The sequence below is a fragment of the Ruditapes philippinarum genome, unplaced genomic scaffold (assembly GCF_026571515.1).
Source record: "Ruditapes philippinarum isolate M1 unplaced genomic scaffold, ASM2657151v2 ctg3912_1_1_1_1, whole genome shotgun sequence".
Taxonomy (NCBI): Eukaryota; Metazoa; Mollusca; class Bivalvia; order Venerida; family Veneridae; genus Ruditapes; species Ruditapes philippinarum.
The window spans coordinates 34,052-49,423 of NW_026864213.1; the positions used below are offsets into that span (position 1 = coordinate 34,052).

The 15,372-nt window shown below is 31.0% G+C and overlaps 2 protein-coding genes across 4 annotated transcripts; both read left to right on the plus strand.

Moving 5' to 3' along the window:
* The first annotated feature begins 1,291 nt into the window (after positions 1–1,291).
* On the plus strand, positions 1,292–14,969 carry LOC132724842 (perlucin-like protein). 3 transcript variants are annotated; one of them, XM_060709797.1, is made up of 4 exons: positions 1,292–1,524; positions 12,915–13,009; positions 13,591–13,681; positions 14,580–14,969. In XM_060709797.1, the coding sequence occupies exons 1-4, from the start codon at positions 1,368–1,370 to the stop codon at positions 14,810–14,812; spliced, it is 576 nt and encodes a 191-aa protein (XP_060565780.1). In that variant the 5' UTR covers positions 1,292–1,367; the 3' UTR covers positions 14,813–14,969. The 3 variants fall into 3 exon arrangements, with proteins under 3 accessions (XP_060565780.1, XP_060565781.1, XP_060565779.1); XM_060709798.1 differs by lacking the exons at positions 12,915–13,009; positions 13,591–13,681; positions 14,580–14,969 and adding exons at positions 2,317–2,411; positions 2,919–3,009; positions 3,642–3,886 and having other exon boundaries at positions 1,302–1,524; XM_060709796.1 differs by lacking the exon at positions 1,292–1,524 and adding an exon at positions 11,970–12,189.
* On the plus strand, positions 5,277–7,822 carry LOC132724844 (perlucin-like). The gene is made up of 4 exons (XM_060709800.1): positions 5,277–5,483; positions 6,093–6,187; positions 6,735–6,825; positions 7,445–7,822. The coding sequence occupies exons 1-4, from the start codon at positions 5,327–5,329 to the stop codon at positions 7,666–7,668; spliced, it is 567 nt and encodes a 188-aa protein (XP_060565783.1). The 5' UTR covers positions 5,277–5,326; the 3' UTR covers positions 7,669–7,822.
* Positions 14,970–15,372: the final 403 nt, after the last annotated feature.

The following is a 15,372-nucleotide window of genomic DNA, read 5'->3' on the forward strand; positions in this document are numbered from 1 at the left end:
TGGTGTTTTCTTATAGTTTAAAAAAAGTTAATTATTGTCTAATTTCCTGACAATGTTGGCAATAAAAATGGAAGAATGATTTAGTGTTTTGTATAGAAGCCAAAATACTACTCTTTTTCTACTTTTATGGCAAATATTTCTATAAATCTATAAAAATTTCTATTGTCTTCGAGAGAAATACAACCAACATTATTTAAACGTTATCAAACTGATGTTTGCCCGTATTAATGAAGGGAACATTAATAATTTCTGATACATGTCGTGCCTTTAAAATAAACATAGTTGTATTCAAAATAACGTAAGTTGTTATCTTCGTTATGGACACAAGAACTTATATCGATGCAAGGATGTAATTTTCTGTAATTTTGAGACAAGCAGCACCTATATACTCAATTGGAATATCACGCATGCCTAGCAAAAAGTGAAAAGTAATGCATGTTAAAGCGGACTTGGGGTTGATACATTTTATAGTATACACCATATGAAAGTTAATTTGTTTTATCTGTTGCTGCATGTTAAAATATTGGTAACTTTCTGTGCTTTTCACTTGAAATAACGTAGCAGAACATATCCACTGAGCCAGGTTTTCGTCATATGCATAGTTTTGTTACAAAATGAATTAGTAGTTTTTTTTAATGATGTATCATTTATTAATATGGGAACTGTAAATGTCTTACCTGCATCCATTTACAAATGTATATGCTTTCAGTAATTTTCTTATTTTACTGATTTTGATATCTGGTTAATTATACGTTTCAAGTTTTACCTTTATTGGTCATGAAGTTACCTATGTCTGTTATCTATATCTCTTTTATATAAAACCAAACCAACGGTCAAAATTATTAAACATTCTTCATGATACTATTATTTCAAAACCATAAAAGTTTACTTTTCACAAAACAGAAAAAAGTATCATAAATAGATTTTAATATTACAGAAATAAGTGAAGACAAAAATAATGCTGTGAACAAGTCCGGCCTATCATATTTACATGCAAACTGGCATGGAATTTGTTCTATTTAAAATGTGTACATATTTGTAAATTGAAACATTGTCATAAATTGCTGAACATAAGATATATTTGTAGGACAACTTCCAGATATTGATCTAAATTGAAAATGCTAATTTCCAATGTTAGTATTGCCGAAACAATTTTGAATTATTTTAGACCACACCTCTTCTCTAAATGCACACAGAACGAGCGACCCCTTAAATGGTAGAAATAATAATTTGGGCGTTTCTGTTTAAGAAAAGTTTATACATTCGCATGGCACATGTCATACACTACTTTATAAACTGAACAACTGATTAAAGCCATACAGAGGACGTTGCTGTAGACATAATTCGTTAACTTAAGGTGATTTAACATGAAAGGATATTTAGGAGTACTTTTTACGCTGTACCTTGTCTATTGTGTTGCGACACAGCAATGTTCCAAATATCATTATGAGGAGCAAATTTTATCAAAGGTAACTCGAATGGAACACAGACTAGAAATGCTGGAGGAAAAAGTCAGTAAAGAAGGTAAATCAGTTAATATTTTATTCATATTTGAATAATATTTACTTTTAAGGTACCAGACATCTTACTAGCAATTGATTTTAGAAAAACGCTCGTTTGGATTAAAGAGAAAAACTGCTTTAGTAAAACACCTTTTGCGGAAAGAACTTGTAAGGTACTGATAAAAGACTGACGTGTAATGTCTTTCTCTTAATAAATACTGCATGAGAATCGACTTTGAATTAAACTACATTTATCATTTTTTTAATATCAAAGCCTAGATATAACAATTCCATAACAATGTGTTATTAGCTAAAATTTTGAATCAGTTACATTCAGATAAATTTATCCGAACTTGTATTAACTTAAAGAGTGAAAAAAATGTTCAACCGACCCACACCCACTAACAAAGAAATAATTATGCGTTTGGATCCATGCCAGAAAGTCTGTACACAAAAACACCACAATCAAATATTTAATGCAAGTGTATAATTATACATTTACTTTTTCACGTTTCTTCTCTTTTTACTGAATTATAATGTTTTGGTAAACTTAAACTTGTTGGAATGTAAGGGGGGAATAGTGACACAAGTATGGCCGGCTATGTGTTGTTAGTTTTGGTTAGAACAACACTAAGATGACCATACAATGATTGCTGAGCAAATTTACACGTATAATAATTTTCAAGAAAGTGTGATGATATAGTAAAACAGTATCAATGCGGGATGGAAGTTTATAAAATATTGTGAAATATTTAGTTAACTTGAAACAAATTTAACGATATGATAAACCTGGTATTTCTTTTATTTCCCGAAGGAAAAGTTTGCTCGCATTGCCCAGATGGATGGATTAAATACAAAGGGTCATGTTACCTCTTCGTGGAGAAAAAACTTTCATTTGATGCCGCACGAGTAAGTCTAATTTTCTCAATTTTGCTATTTCTTAAAGACATGAAGTACATTTAACTTTATACGCCGCTTTTCATAAATAACACTAACATGTCACATTGTAGGTTCCATGATAAAAGCCGCATGAACACTTTTACTTTTTTTGTTGCATTATGCTCAAGCCGGTGGCTATTGGACATTGACGGTAGCTTGCATTTCATATACCTTCCATGAACATTTCAATCAAACCAGGCTTGAAACATTTTTAATTTTGCCGTTTTTCAGCTTTCTTAAAAGATTCATATTTTTGGTATTAAATAAACATCTGATTCGTTGTCTGTGACAAAATAGATGGGCACTTATCTTTTTTTGTGAATTGTGCTTAACCAAATCAAATAAGTGTTTGTGCGTTTGTAATTCAATTAATTTAAGTTAAAAATTTTCATAACTCTAAATAAATGAACGCATTATTTGATTGGTGACTTTACGAATGATGTGAAGGTTCCGATATATAATATATTTTATTTGCAGGCAAATTGCCAAATTCTTCATGGTCATTTGGTCCATATAGAAAATGAGGACGAAAATTTCTTCCTCAGAAATCATCTTCGTACCCTAAAAGGTTAGTTAATTCTTGATTTTAGCCTTTGATTTCGTTTCTTATACATTCTTTCAGTCATTTATACACTTGTTAACGTCATATTTCCTTATCCCTTAAGTATCTTTAATTACCATGGAATTTAAAGGTTATATAATTTTAGATATAAAAGTTTACAATGATGGCTGTTGAAATAATCATTTTAATGACTGAGGTGTGTGTGTGTATGTGGGGGGGGGGGGGCAAATTTGAGTATTAATTCATACAAATAAATACAAGTGTATAATGTTCTGGTAGATCAGTAAATGAAAGACACAATATATATAGCTAAAACAAAGTCAGTTTCACATTAAAAAAACAACCTTAATCCTTTATAAAAGGATTTATCATCAATAACAAATAAAAGAACTCGGAACAAATTTAAAACCAATCTTCATGGGCAACTTAAAGAGCGTTTTCCAATCTGCGTCCATGTTTGACCCTACATTATTTTACATATATCTGTTGTCCAAAGAACACAAAAATATTCCATCGCGTCATAAATTGAATAAATCATATAACAGCTGCCGTTTGCGTTACCTCATTTTCTTGTGTTTTTTTTTTAATTCATTTGAATCTTGGAATTACTTATATGTCATCTTAAATGATGTTCACAGATTCTGATCTTTGGATCGGACTCACAGATTCTGAAACAGAAGGCGTCTTTAAATGGATTGACGACAGCTCTAGGGCGTCTTTTACAGACTGGTCTCCAGGACAACCTGATAATGGCGCGAATATAGAGGACTGTGCAGATTTTTCTCCAAAGTTTAATTTAAAATGGAATGACCGAAACTGTGAACATTCCATTGGATCTATTTGTGAAAACAAAATAAAACTTACATGAATATATCTATCACAATTAAATCAAACTGCTGAAATTTCAATTAATCAGAATGAATCATTCCATCTTTGTAAGAATTTTTGTAAATGAAATAAAAAAGAAAACATATGATTTCATTTGACTTTAATAAAATGAAAATCAGTATAAATATAAATTGAAAGAGAAAACGTGTATCAGTGTTTTTTTGTGGGGGTAATGGGGGGGGGGTACATCGCTCCGCCAAGAGGTTTTTTGTCCGACACAGTAATGGTCATATGGCGGCTTTCGAGCTTTACCCTTAATGGGTACTTTTCTGTACATTATGTCAGCACTAACGAACACCTGAGTAGAACCACCGACGTTTCGTAAGGAAGCTGGATAGCTTCCTCACATGAAAGAGACATTGTATATGTCGGGAATCGAACCCACTTCGGTGAAACGAAAGTGCAACGCCCGATGTTTTATAAGATATTCAATTATGAATATGGGTACAATCAAACCATTGTGTTGAAGCTATCATCAAATTGAAGCTATCCAGCAAATAAGGGGATCTCTAAAACAGAAACCGTCATTCATACTTTGTCCAAACAAAATCAACAAAAACAAACAAACAAAAATGAACAAATATACCGCACGGCTACACTTCAGACATCAACGACATTAGTGGTCAAAATAGGACTGTTTATGACGACACTAACCCAGTTGGTTATGGTCATTATTCTGTCTTATCTCTTTTTTATATCAATCTTTTTTTATTGATTATTGATATTTCGGTCATCAGAAAATTAAAACAGAGGAAAAGGAAATTGTCCTTTCAATAATATGATTCACTTTCTTTTGCAAGGCATGAAGTCCACCGAATAAATGACTTTTGGTAAAGCTTTGTTAGACGACAAGATTCATAAGGAATCAAATTTGTAACGCATGCTACAAATGGAATGGCATTTGTTAGAAGTTTTATAAATGTGTTATAGAAATGTAGCACATTCGTTGAATGAAATAATACCACGCTAGCCAGAGGTTCAATATAATTTAATTCAACTGGTTCAATAAATCTAGTATTGAGCCTCATTAAATATTCTTTATAAACAAAACACAAGCCATGTTTTCACCAGATGGATTAAGGCAATGACATGAAATTTGTTTGTAAATTGAAACATTATTTAACTTTACAAAAACATGAATTGCTGAACATAAGATATATTAGTAGGACAACATTAAATATTGATCTAAAAGAAAATGCTAATTTCCAATGTAAGTATTGTCGAAACAAGTTTGAATGGCTTTAGTCCACACCTCCTCTATAAATACACAAAGATCGAGTCATCTATTGGTAGGAATGATAATTTGGGCGTTTCTATTTAAAAAAAGACGTAAAAAACTTGCTTGCCTCTTGTTACAATACTATATAAACTGAAAAACCGATTAAGGCAATACAAAGGACTTTGCTACATACATAATCCGTTAAGGTGATTTAAAATGACAGGATATTTGCGAGTCGTTTTTACGTTGTACCTTGTCTGTTGTGTTGCGACACAGGAATGCTCTAAATATCATTATGAGGAGCAAATTTTATCAAAGGTAGTCCGACTGGAACACAGACTAGAAATGCTGGAGGAAAAAACCAACAATGAAGGTAGAGTGGTTTTAAAAAAAATATTTATATGTTTTAAGGTATCAAACATTTTAACCGGTGATTCAATTTAGAAAAAAAAAAACGCTCGTTTGGACAAAACATCTTTTGCGGAAGGAACTTGAACTATATTGGGAAAAGACAGACGATAATGGCTTTCGCTGAATAAAATACTTAAAGTCGACTTGGAAATACACTAGATTTTTTTTTCTTTTAAATCAAAGCCTAAATATAATAATTATATAACAATGTATGCTAAGGTAAAAAATGAATAAGTTAAATTCAGATGAATCTATTTGAACCTGCATTGACTAAATGTCTGAAAAAATCAACCGCCTCGAACACCGCCTTACGAAAGAAAAATGTTTCTTTTTTGTTCTGAATTATAATGTTTTTTATACTATTTAAAAAGACTTTAATTTTTAGAATGTAAGGCGGGAATGGTCATACAAGTATTATCAGCTATATCTGGTAAACTTTGGTTTGGCAAACTTAGTGAAAATGTAAACTTAGAATCATTTCTAAAAAAATGTGATATATGAAATTGTTAAATTGAATGTTAAATTGAAACATATTTGACAATATGATAAACCTGGTATTCTTTTTTATAAGAAAAAGACTGCCCGAATTGCCCAGATGGATGGATTAAAAATAAAGGATCATGTTACCTCTTCGTGGAGAACAAACTTTCATTTCATGCCGCACAAGTAAGTTTAATTTTCTCAATTTTGCTATTCCTTGGTATTTCTGAAAGGCATGAACGACATTTAACTTTTTACGCCGCTTTTCACTGAATAACACTAATGGGTCATGTTAACTGCCGTATGAACACATTCGGATGTTACTACAGTTGAAATTATTTACTATTTTATGTTTAATTCTGCTTTGGGGGTGTATGGCGAGATGACGGTTGCTTGCATTTTCTAATACCGTCCATGAAAAGGGTCAGTCAAACCAGGCCTGCAACATTTTCAAACTCGCCATTTTGTGAGTTCTTAACCTAATCATTTTTATTTAGATTAAATAACAACTCATTCGTTGTCTGTAACAAAAGAAATTGACACATTTTCACTATGTGTAATTGTACTTTACCAAAACGAACAGGTATTTGTCCATTTGAGTTTCATTGAGTTGACATTTATCATAATTTTAAATGAATCATCAGAAAGGTGGCTATGTAAACTGATGTGACATAAGAAAGAGTTACAAAAGATCCAAACCAGGTTCTCGATATAAAATATACTTTATTTGCAGGCAAAGTGTCGAATTCTTCATGGTCATTTGGTACATATAGAAAACGAGACTGAAAATGACTTTCTTAAAAATCATCTTCGTACCTTGAAAGGTTAGTTACTTATAATATTTATCATTTGATTTGGTTGCTTATACATTCTTTCAGTCATTTATGTACTTTTAAATGTCACATTTCCTTATCCCTAAAAAATCTTTTATTAATATGGAATTTAAAGGTAACTTTTTTGAATATAAAACTCGTTAAAATCATAAACTTGACGTTTATTGGTGAACTTGATTTTGACCTAGTTGTGGATGCGAAATGTATGATTAATTCATACAAATAAATACACAAGTAATCTTAGTGTTCCTGTAGATCTGTAAGAGTTAATAAAAAACACCAAAGAGCCAACAACAAAGTCAATCTAACATATAAAAGTCACCCTTTCATCCCTTGTATAAGGGGTTTATTTTTAATAAAAGTGAAAGAACCTTGATGACATACACTTTTTAAAAAGAGGATTGTTCAACCGTTGTTCATGAGCGATACACATATCGAACAACTGTTTTACTAAATTTGTCATAGTACCAAGTCAACATTATTTTTTGAATTCATCAGTTGACAAATATATTACGTTATAATCTGGAATAGATCATATTGTAGCACCTTCATTCCTTGTCATTGCTATTTCTTTAATTGCAAATTGTGTCACCTTTAATGACGTTTACAGATTCTCGCTTTTGGATCGGACTAACAGATTCTGAAACAGAAGGCGTCTTTAAATGGATTGACGACAGCTCCACGGCGTCATTTACAAACTGGATTCCCGGACATCCTGATAATATTGGGAAAGGAGAAGACTGTGTAGAAATTTATATAAGTTTTAAATGGAATGACCGAGACTGTCGAGCTACCTTGAAATATATTTGTGAAAAGAAACTTAAGCTTACATGACTATTGAAAATGAAAAAGTTCTTTTCACTTAATCCGAATTAATCATACAGCATATAATCTTTTGTAAAGTATTTGTAAATGAGATACACAAATGATTTCATTGAAACTTAATAACTGAAAAAAGTATATATAGAGATAACGTATAAATATATATTAAAACGTAAATTGTTGTTGTTGTTGTTGGGTTGTACATCGCTATATTATCCCCTTTTGTTTTATATCTATCTATCTATCTATCTATCTATCTATCTATCTATCTATCTATCTATCTATCTATCTATCTATCTATCTATCTATCTATCTATCTACTCTATCTATCTATCTATCTATCTATCTATCTATCTATCTATCTATCTATCTATCTATCTATCTATCTATCTATCTATCTATCTATCTATCTATCTATCTATCTATCTATCTATCTATCTATCTATCTATCTATCTATCTATCTATCTATCTATCTATCTATCTATCTATCTATCTATCTATCTATCTATCTATCTATCTATCTATCTATCTATCTATCTATCTATCTATCTATCTATCTATCTATCTATCTATCTATCTATCTATCTATCTATCTATCTATCTATCTATCTATCTATCTATCTATCTATCTATCTATCTATCTATCTATCTATCTATCTATCTATCTATCTATCTATCTATCTATCTATCTATCTATCTATCTATCTATCTATCTATCTATCTATCTATCTATCTATCTATCTATCTATCTATCTATCTATCTATCTATCTATCTATCTATCTATCTATTATTAATAATTAATAAAGCGATCATCAGAGAAGTAAACAGATGAAATGGGTAATATGAACAGTATTTTGCAGGGGATGCAACTACATCGAAGTTATGACTTTTTGATACAGCTTTGTTGGACCAGATTCATAATGAATCACATTTGAAACGTCTGTCACGAATGGAATTGCATTGGTAAGAGGTGTTACAAATGTGTAATAGAAATGGAGCACATATATAACTGTCCTATGTCCGTAACTCTGGTATTGATTTTGAACTTGATGTTTTGCATTTAAAACTACTGAAGATATTCGGGTCATAATATTGGAGGTCATTATCCAAAGCACAAAACTTAGGCATGGATTGTTACTGAATTGTAGTCTTTTTGAACCTAGAAATCATAGAAATAATGGTTAAAGTTTTGGGTGCTATATAAATAATCCTTAGATTATAACGACAACAAAAGACCGGTCCATTGATAACTCATTTGATATTTCAATTTTTAGGAGTGTAGAACCCACTCATTCTAGCTCTAGCGTGTTTTCCTTACAAAGATTTGCTCCTGGAAAACACGTAAAGTTAAACGCGAGTTAGAGCAGTCAGAATTTCTGACACGTTTTTAATTTACAAAACAATAAGTTAATAAAATAAAATACTGATTGATTTTCCTAAGCAGATTATATGCACATTTGTAAAAATGAGCTTCACTTTATTCCATCAAGACGATAAAATATTGATATGAAAGACCCTACTTTTTGTATTTGTTTTCTGCCCCCGCAGACCACAAAATATTTCCTATCGTGTATGAATGTTTTTGTTTGTATCAGTTATATAGAACAACAAAACAATATTTTTCACCAGATAAATGTTTTATTATATTACTATTAATTTAATATTTATATAAAAAATAATCTAACCTCTTCGAAAAGAATACAAAAAGTAGATTCTGCATTATCCCAATACATTAAGAGTTAGTAAACAACATTATACAGATATATTACCATTGCCTAGTGTCTCGGGTAATAAGCTGGCAACCGTTTACCTTTGGGTCATATCACCTGTAAATTATATCAACATACTAGCCATAAAAACATATCATAGAATGATGAAGCCGTCAAACGTTATTTTTTAGACCCAAAATACTAGCAACTATTGACAACTACAAGGCCTAGAACATTAACTAGTAATAAAAATCAAAACTTACACATGTTTTGAAATTATACACTTGCATATGGCTACAAAATTCAAATGCAATAAGTAAAGTTTCTCATAGGATATCTCGTTGAAATATAATCTATATTTTTAAATTGCCTAGAAATGTCCATTACTTTAATAATGCATAAGCCGATTATATCAAAACCGAACTTTGTTTTAATTATGTTTTTATATTTCATACGCGCATATGATTACCAAATATCTAATCAATTACAAATGAAATCTTTATTATATACATTTTGCTTTAAACGTGTTTCATTTGCATACAAAAACTTTATTGTGGCTAATTTTCATTGAATTTTGATATTATATATTTTATATAAAGATCATCAGTCATGTCTAAAACGAAACCATTTCATTCACAGCCAATAAAATAAAGCCAAAAACCAGATTGTGTTCATCAACAAACAGTGTATTGCATTGATATCGTGCATTTATATGACCAATCTAAATTGTATATAAAATAGTCTTACACAAGTCATGCTACGTAAAGACATTTTTAGGAGCCAAATAATTAAAAAAAAAAATAGTTACAAAAGACAAAAAGGGTTGTTTATTTAAATCTCTCGCAAAAGTTAAAAAATGGATTTAAATTTAAATGCCTGTCATAAAACTTTGCTTTAGAAAGAAAATATACTATAATATTTTTGGAAATTTACAATTTCAACACAGTCGATTCCACCGGACCTATGTCATGTATCCACTTCCTTACTTAAAACATGTATAAAGGACAAAAAATAAGACACGTTTCAAAGGCTTGTACTACAAAGACTCGAACCAGCGCAGCGATCCCGCAAAATTAAACATCTAGAACGCGACTCAGCTAACCAATACGTCACAGTATATTGGCGCCATCATGACATTTTGTACCTTTATATTTATGATATCGAGGACGACGATGATCAAAGTTCAGTGGTAATGAGCTTGTGATAAGTACTAAATGATACAAAGAACATCGACTGTTACAAATGCCTCCGATCCCTGTTATTGACAATTACATTTGTATCATGTTTGACTTGTTACGAATGCGATGGGAGATTTTGGTGCAATACGGACATTTATAAAATTAGTGGATTTTTTATATATAAGTCAATAATGAATTCCATAAAACACAATTTTTCCAGGTCCTCTTTTGACAATTATGACATGAATCACTTTCCAGGATCATAGAAAATAGGAGATTTTTTTTTAGTTACAATGTTTGTGTGTTTTTTTTTTGTGTCGTTACAATCATGAATACGAGTCCATCGTGGTAAAAAAGATAAGCGGTTAACTCAAATAAAACTTGTTCAGGTAATTCATACTTCATCTAAATGCCATCAATATTAAATCAAACAGTACATAGGAGAGTGATTTAGATCCATCCTAGCCAAGGATTCATATGTTTGTCACAGAGTGAGAAAAATGTGCAGTCTCACTGGGACTCGAACCCAGGCCGTTGAACTCTGGACTTGATATAGCATGTTAATGGAATTTTAGAATTGTTATTTTTGCAAGAAATGTGCATTTTACAGTTGATCCAAACATTAATCTTGATCCTAAAATTGATCGTTATTTTGATCATTTGTTTTGTTATTCATCGATTCATCGATGAGTCAGGTTTTCGTCATATGCATAGTTTTACATAATTAGAAGTTTTCTTCAAAAAATTGATGTATCAATTATTAATATGGGAAAAGTAATTGTTTAACCTGCATCCATTAACAAATGGATATGCTTTTATTAATTGTATTAATTTACTGATTTTGATATCTGGTTAATAATTCTACGTTTCAACTTTAGCTAGCACATATGATACTTAAACTGGCTATGAACTTGCCTATTTCTGTTATCTGTATCTCAGAAAAATAACCAACGGTCAAAATTATTAAACATTCTCTATTATTTTCAAAACCATAAAAGTTTACTTTTTATAAAACAGAAAAAATATCACTAATAGATTTTATTGATGCAGAAATAAGGCAAGACAAATAATAATGCTGTGTAAAAGTCTGACCAATTATATTTACATGCAAACTGTTATCACAGGATGGCATGGAATTTGTTCTATTTAAAATGTGTACATATTTAAAAAAATTGAAATATTATTAAACTTAACTAAAACACGAATTGCTGAACATAAGATATATTTGTAGGACGACTCCAGAAATTAATCTTAATGTCACTGTTAGTATTGTCGAAATAATTTTAAATGGCTTAAGTCCACACCTCCTCTATCAATGCACTCACAAAGATCGACTCTTCAAATGGTAGGAATGATAATTTGGGCGTTTCTGTTTAAAAAAGACGTATTAACTTGCTTGCCTCTTGTTATAAAATACTATATAAACTGAACAACCGATTAAAGCAATACAAAGGACTTTGCTACATAATCCGTTTGATATGTATAAAATGAAAAGATATTTAGGAGTCGTTTTTACGTTGTACCTTGTATGTTGTGTTGCGACACAGGAATGCCCAAAATATCATTATGAGGAGCAAATTTTATCAAAGGTAGTCCGACTGGAACACAGACTAGAAATGATGGAGGAAAAAGGCAATAAAGAAGGTAAAATGATTTTTCTTTTGTTCATTTTTGTAAAAATATTTTTAGTTTTAAGGTATTAAACATCTTTACTGGTGATTTAATTAAGAAAAAAAGCGTTTGGACTGAAATAACTGTATTATCAAAACGTTTTTTTTTGCGGAAGGAACTTGAAATGTATTGGGAAAAGACAGACTGTAATGGTTTTCTCTGAATAAAATACTGAGTAAAATAGACTTGGAATTATACTAGATTTCTCTTTCTTTTATATCAAAGTCTGAATAAAACAATTATAATACAATGTATGCTAAAGCAAACATTTGAATAAGTTACATTCAGATGAATTTAAATTAACCTGCATTCACTGAAAGACTGAAGAAAATAATCAACCGCCTCCCATACCTCCTTACAAAAGAAAATAGGTTTGTTTTTTGAATAATGCCAGAAAGTCTGTTTTGCCAGAAATTTCTTTGATATTTCTTTTTTTGCACTTAATTAAATATTTAAACTTTTTAGAATGTAAGGAGGGAAACGGTCATGCAAGTATTACCAGCTATGTGGAGTAAATTTTATTTGGGCATACTTAGGTGACAATGCAAATTTATAATCATTTCTTTTTAAATATGATGATATATTTTAAAGAGTCCTATTCAACGCGGAATGGAACCTTTTTTAAAACATTGTGACATATTTTGTTAAATTGAAACACATTTGACAATATGATAAAGCTGGTATTCTTTGTTCCAAAGTAAAAGTCTGCTCGCATTGCCCAGATGGATGGATAAAATACAAAGGGTCATGTTACCTCTTCGTGGAGAATAAACTTTCATTTGATGCCGCACAAGTAAGTTCCATTGCAAAATAAATATTTTCTCGATTTCGCTATTTCTTGCTTTTTCTTAAAGACACGAACTACATTTAACTTAATCGCCGCTTTTTATGGAATAAGTCTAACGTGTCACATTAAAAGATCCATGTTAACCGCCGTATGAACACATGCGGATGTTACTAAAGTTGAAATTATTTACCATTTAATGCTAAATTCTGCTTATTTTCGGGGGGGGGGGGCTACGGCGAGATGACGCTTACTGGCACTTTCAATGGTTTAATCAAACCAGGCCCAACGTTTTCAAATTTGCCGTTTTGTGCATTCTTAAACTTATCATTTTTATCTAGATTAAATAACAACTAATTCGAGGTCTATAACAAAAAGACTGGACAGTCGTTATTTTATTATGTGAAACGGTACTTTACCAAAAACGAACATGTATTTGTCCATTTGCAAAACAATGAATTTAAGTTGACATTTATGATCATAATGTTAAATGAATCGTCAGATAGGTTGCTGTGTAAACTGATGTGACACAACAAATAGTTACGAAAGATCCAAACCAGGTTCTCGATATAAATATACTTTATTTGCAGGCAAATTGTCAATGTCTTCACGGTCATTTGGTGCATATAGAAAACGAGAACGAAAATGCCTTTCTTAGAAATCATCTTCGTACCTTAAAAGGTTGGTTAATTATTGTTTTTATCATTTGATGTTGTCGCATTTCCTTATCCCTTACTGTTTCTTTAATTGCCAGGAAATTTAACAGTTACATTATTTGGATCTAAAAGTCCAGAAGGTAAATCGTTAAAACCATAACCTTGACGTTTTCGACCTAGTTTTTGGGATGCGAAGTGTTTGATTAATAAATACAAAGAAATACACAAGTAATCTAGTGTTCCGGTAGATCTGTAAGAGTAAATGAAGGACACAATAGAGCCAACAACAAAGTCAATGTAAGATATAAAAGTCACTCTGTCACTAACTATAAAGAGGTTTATCTTTAATAAAATGTAAAGGAACCTCGATGACATACAATTCTAAAACAAATGTTTGTTCAAACCGTTTCGCATGAGTGGCACAGACATTGAACAACTGTTTGACTAATTTGGTCTAAGTACCGAGCCAACATACATAGTCTGGAAAATATCTTATCACACACCCGTGCCGATTTTGCGACTCCGTAAAAATGGTATTGCACGGCCTGCATATATTTTGACATGACGTCATTAGCGTTATACAAACATAGTGTTAAGACGCGCTAAATGTTAGCGTTATACTATAGGCGCGTCAATAAAAAATTATTTCACTTCAAATGGTCTTTATTTTGGGTATGTGATGAATAGATTATTAAATTCGTGTAAGTTCATTACTGAATTTATTGCACTCGTTTAATAAAATAATATTATGCTCGCCAGAGGCTTGTATAATATCATTTTATTCAACTTGTGCAATACATTCAGTATTGAACTTACACTCATTCAATATCCTCTATATATTGTAGCTGAAACTGATGTTTTCATTTCCTAGTCTTTGCTATTTCTTTAATTTCAAAATTTATCACCTCTTATATCGTTCACAGATTCTCTCATGTGGATCGGACTAACAGATTCTGAAACAGAAGGCGTCTTTAAGTGGATTGACGACAGCTCTACGGTGTCTTTTACAGACTGGTCTCCAAAACAACCTGATAATTCTGGGAATAAAGAAGACTGCGTAGAATTCTATCCAGATTTAAAATGGAATGACCGAAACTGTGAAGCTTCCCTGAGATCTATTTGTGAAAATAAACTAAAACTTACATTACAATCATAACCAGAATAAAAAATTCATTTCACTTAATGAGAATGAATCATACTAATTTTTATTAAACATTTGTAAATGAGATACAAATTTAAAATGATTTTATTTGAACTTCATAAAATAAATTAAAAATAAATAAAGATTAAGATTAAATATATATAAAAACGCATTTTTGTTGTTGTTGTTAGGTTGTACATCGCTCCGACACAGTATAGGTCATATATGGTCTTTTTAGCTTCACTGGTGCAGGAAGACCTTAATGGCTTATCGTGCATAATTTCAGACACGAACGGACCTCTTTAACAAAACCATCGATGTTTCGTAAGCAAGCTGAATATCTTTCTCATACGAAAGAGTCCCAAGTCCCTGCCTAGATTTGAGTGGCTTGTTTGAGGTCAACGACCCTTATCACTGGGCCAAGGACGCCAAATGTTAAATAAGAAATTTAATCATCAATATTGATAACAATACAATCAAACCATTATGTGTGCAACTACTATGTAATTCTAGCCATCCTGAGAATAAAGGAAATCTCTAGGAACAGAAACCGCCATTCATACAATTTTGCAAAA

What these genes read in the sequence shown, in the direction of transcription:
- LOC132724844 (XM_060709800.1), top strand. Translation starts at nt 5,327, where the DNA reads ATGACAGGATATTTGCGAGTCGTTTTTACGTTGTACCTTGTCTGTTGT. An exon ending in GGAAAAAACCAACAATGAAG is followed by an intron (nt 5,484 to 6,092) that starts GTAGAGTGGTTT and finishes CTTTTTTATAAG; the next exon opens with AAAAAGACTGCCCGAATTGC. An exon ending in TCATCTTCGTACCTTGAAAG is followed by an intron (nt 6,826 to 7,444) that starts GTTAGTTACTTA and finishes TGACGTTTACAG; the next exon opens with ATTCTCGCTTTTGGATCGGA.
- LOC132724842 (XM_060709796.1), top strand. Translation starts at nt 12,024, where the DNA reads ATGTATAAAATGAAAAGATATTTAGGAGTCGTTTTTACGTTGTACCTT. An exon ending in GGAAAAAGGCAATAAAGAAG is followed by an intron (nt 12,190 to 12,914) that starts GTAAAATGATTT and finishes TTTGTTCCAAAG; the next exon opens with TAAAAGTCTGCTCGCATTGC. An exon ending in TTTCATTTGATGCCGCACAA is followed by an intron (nt 13,010 to 13,590) that starts GTAAGTTCCATT and finishes CTTTATTTGCAG; the next exon opens with GCAAATTGTCAATGTCTTCA.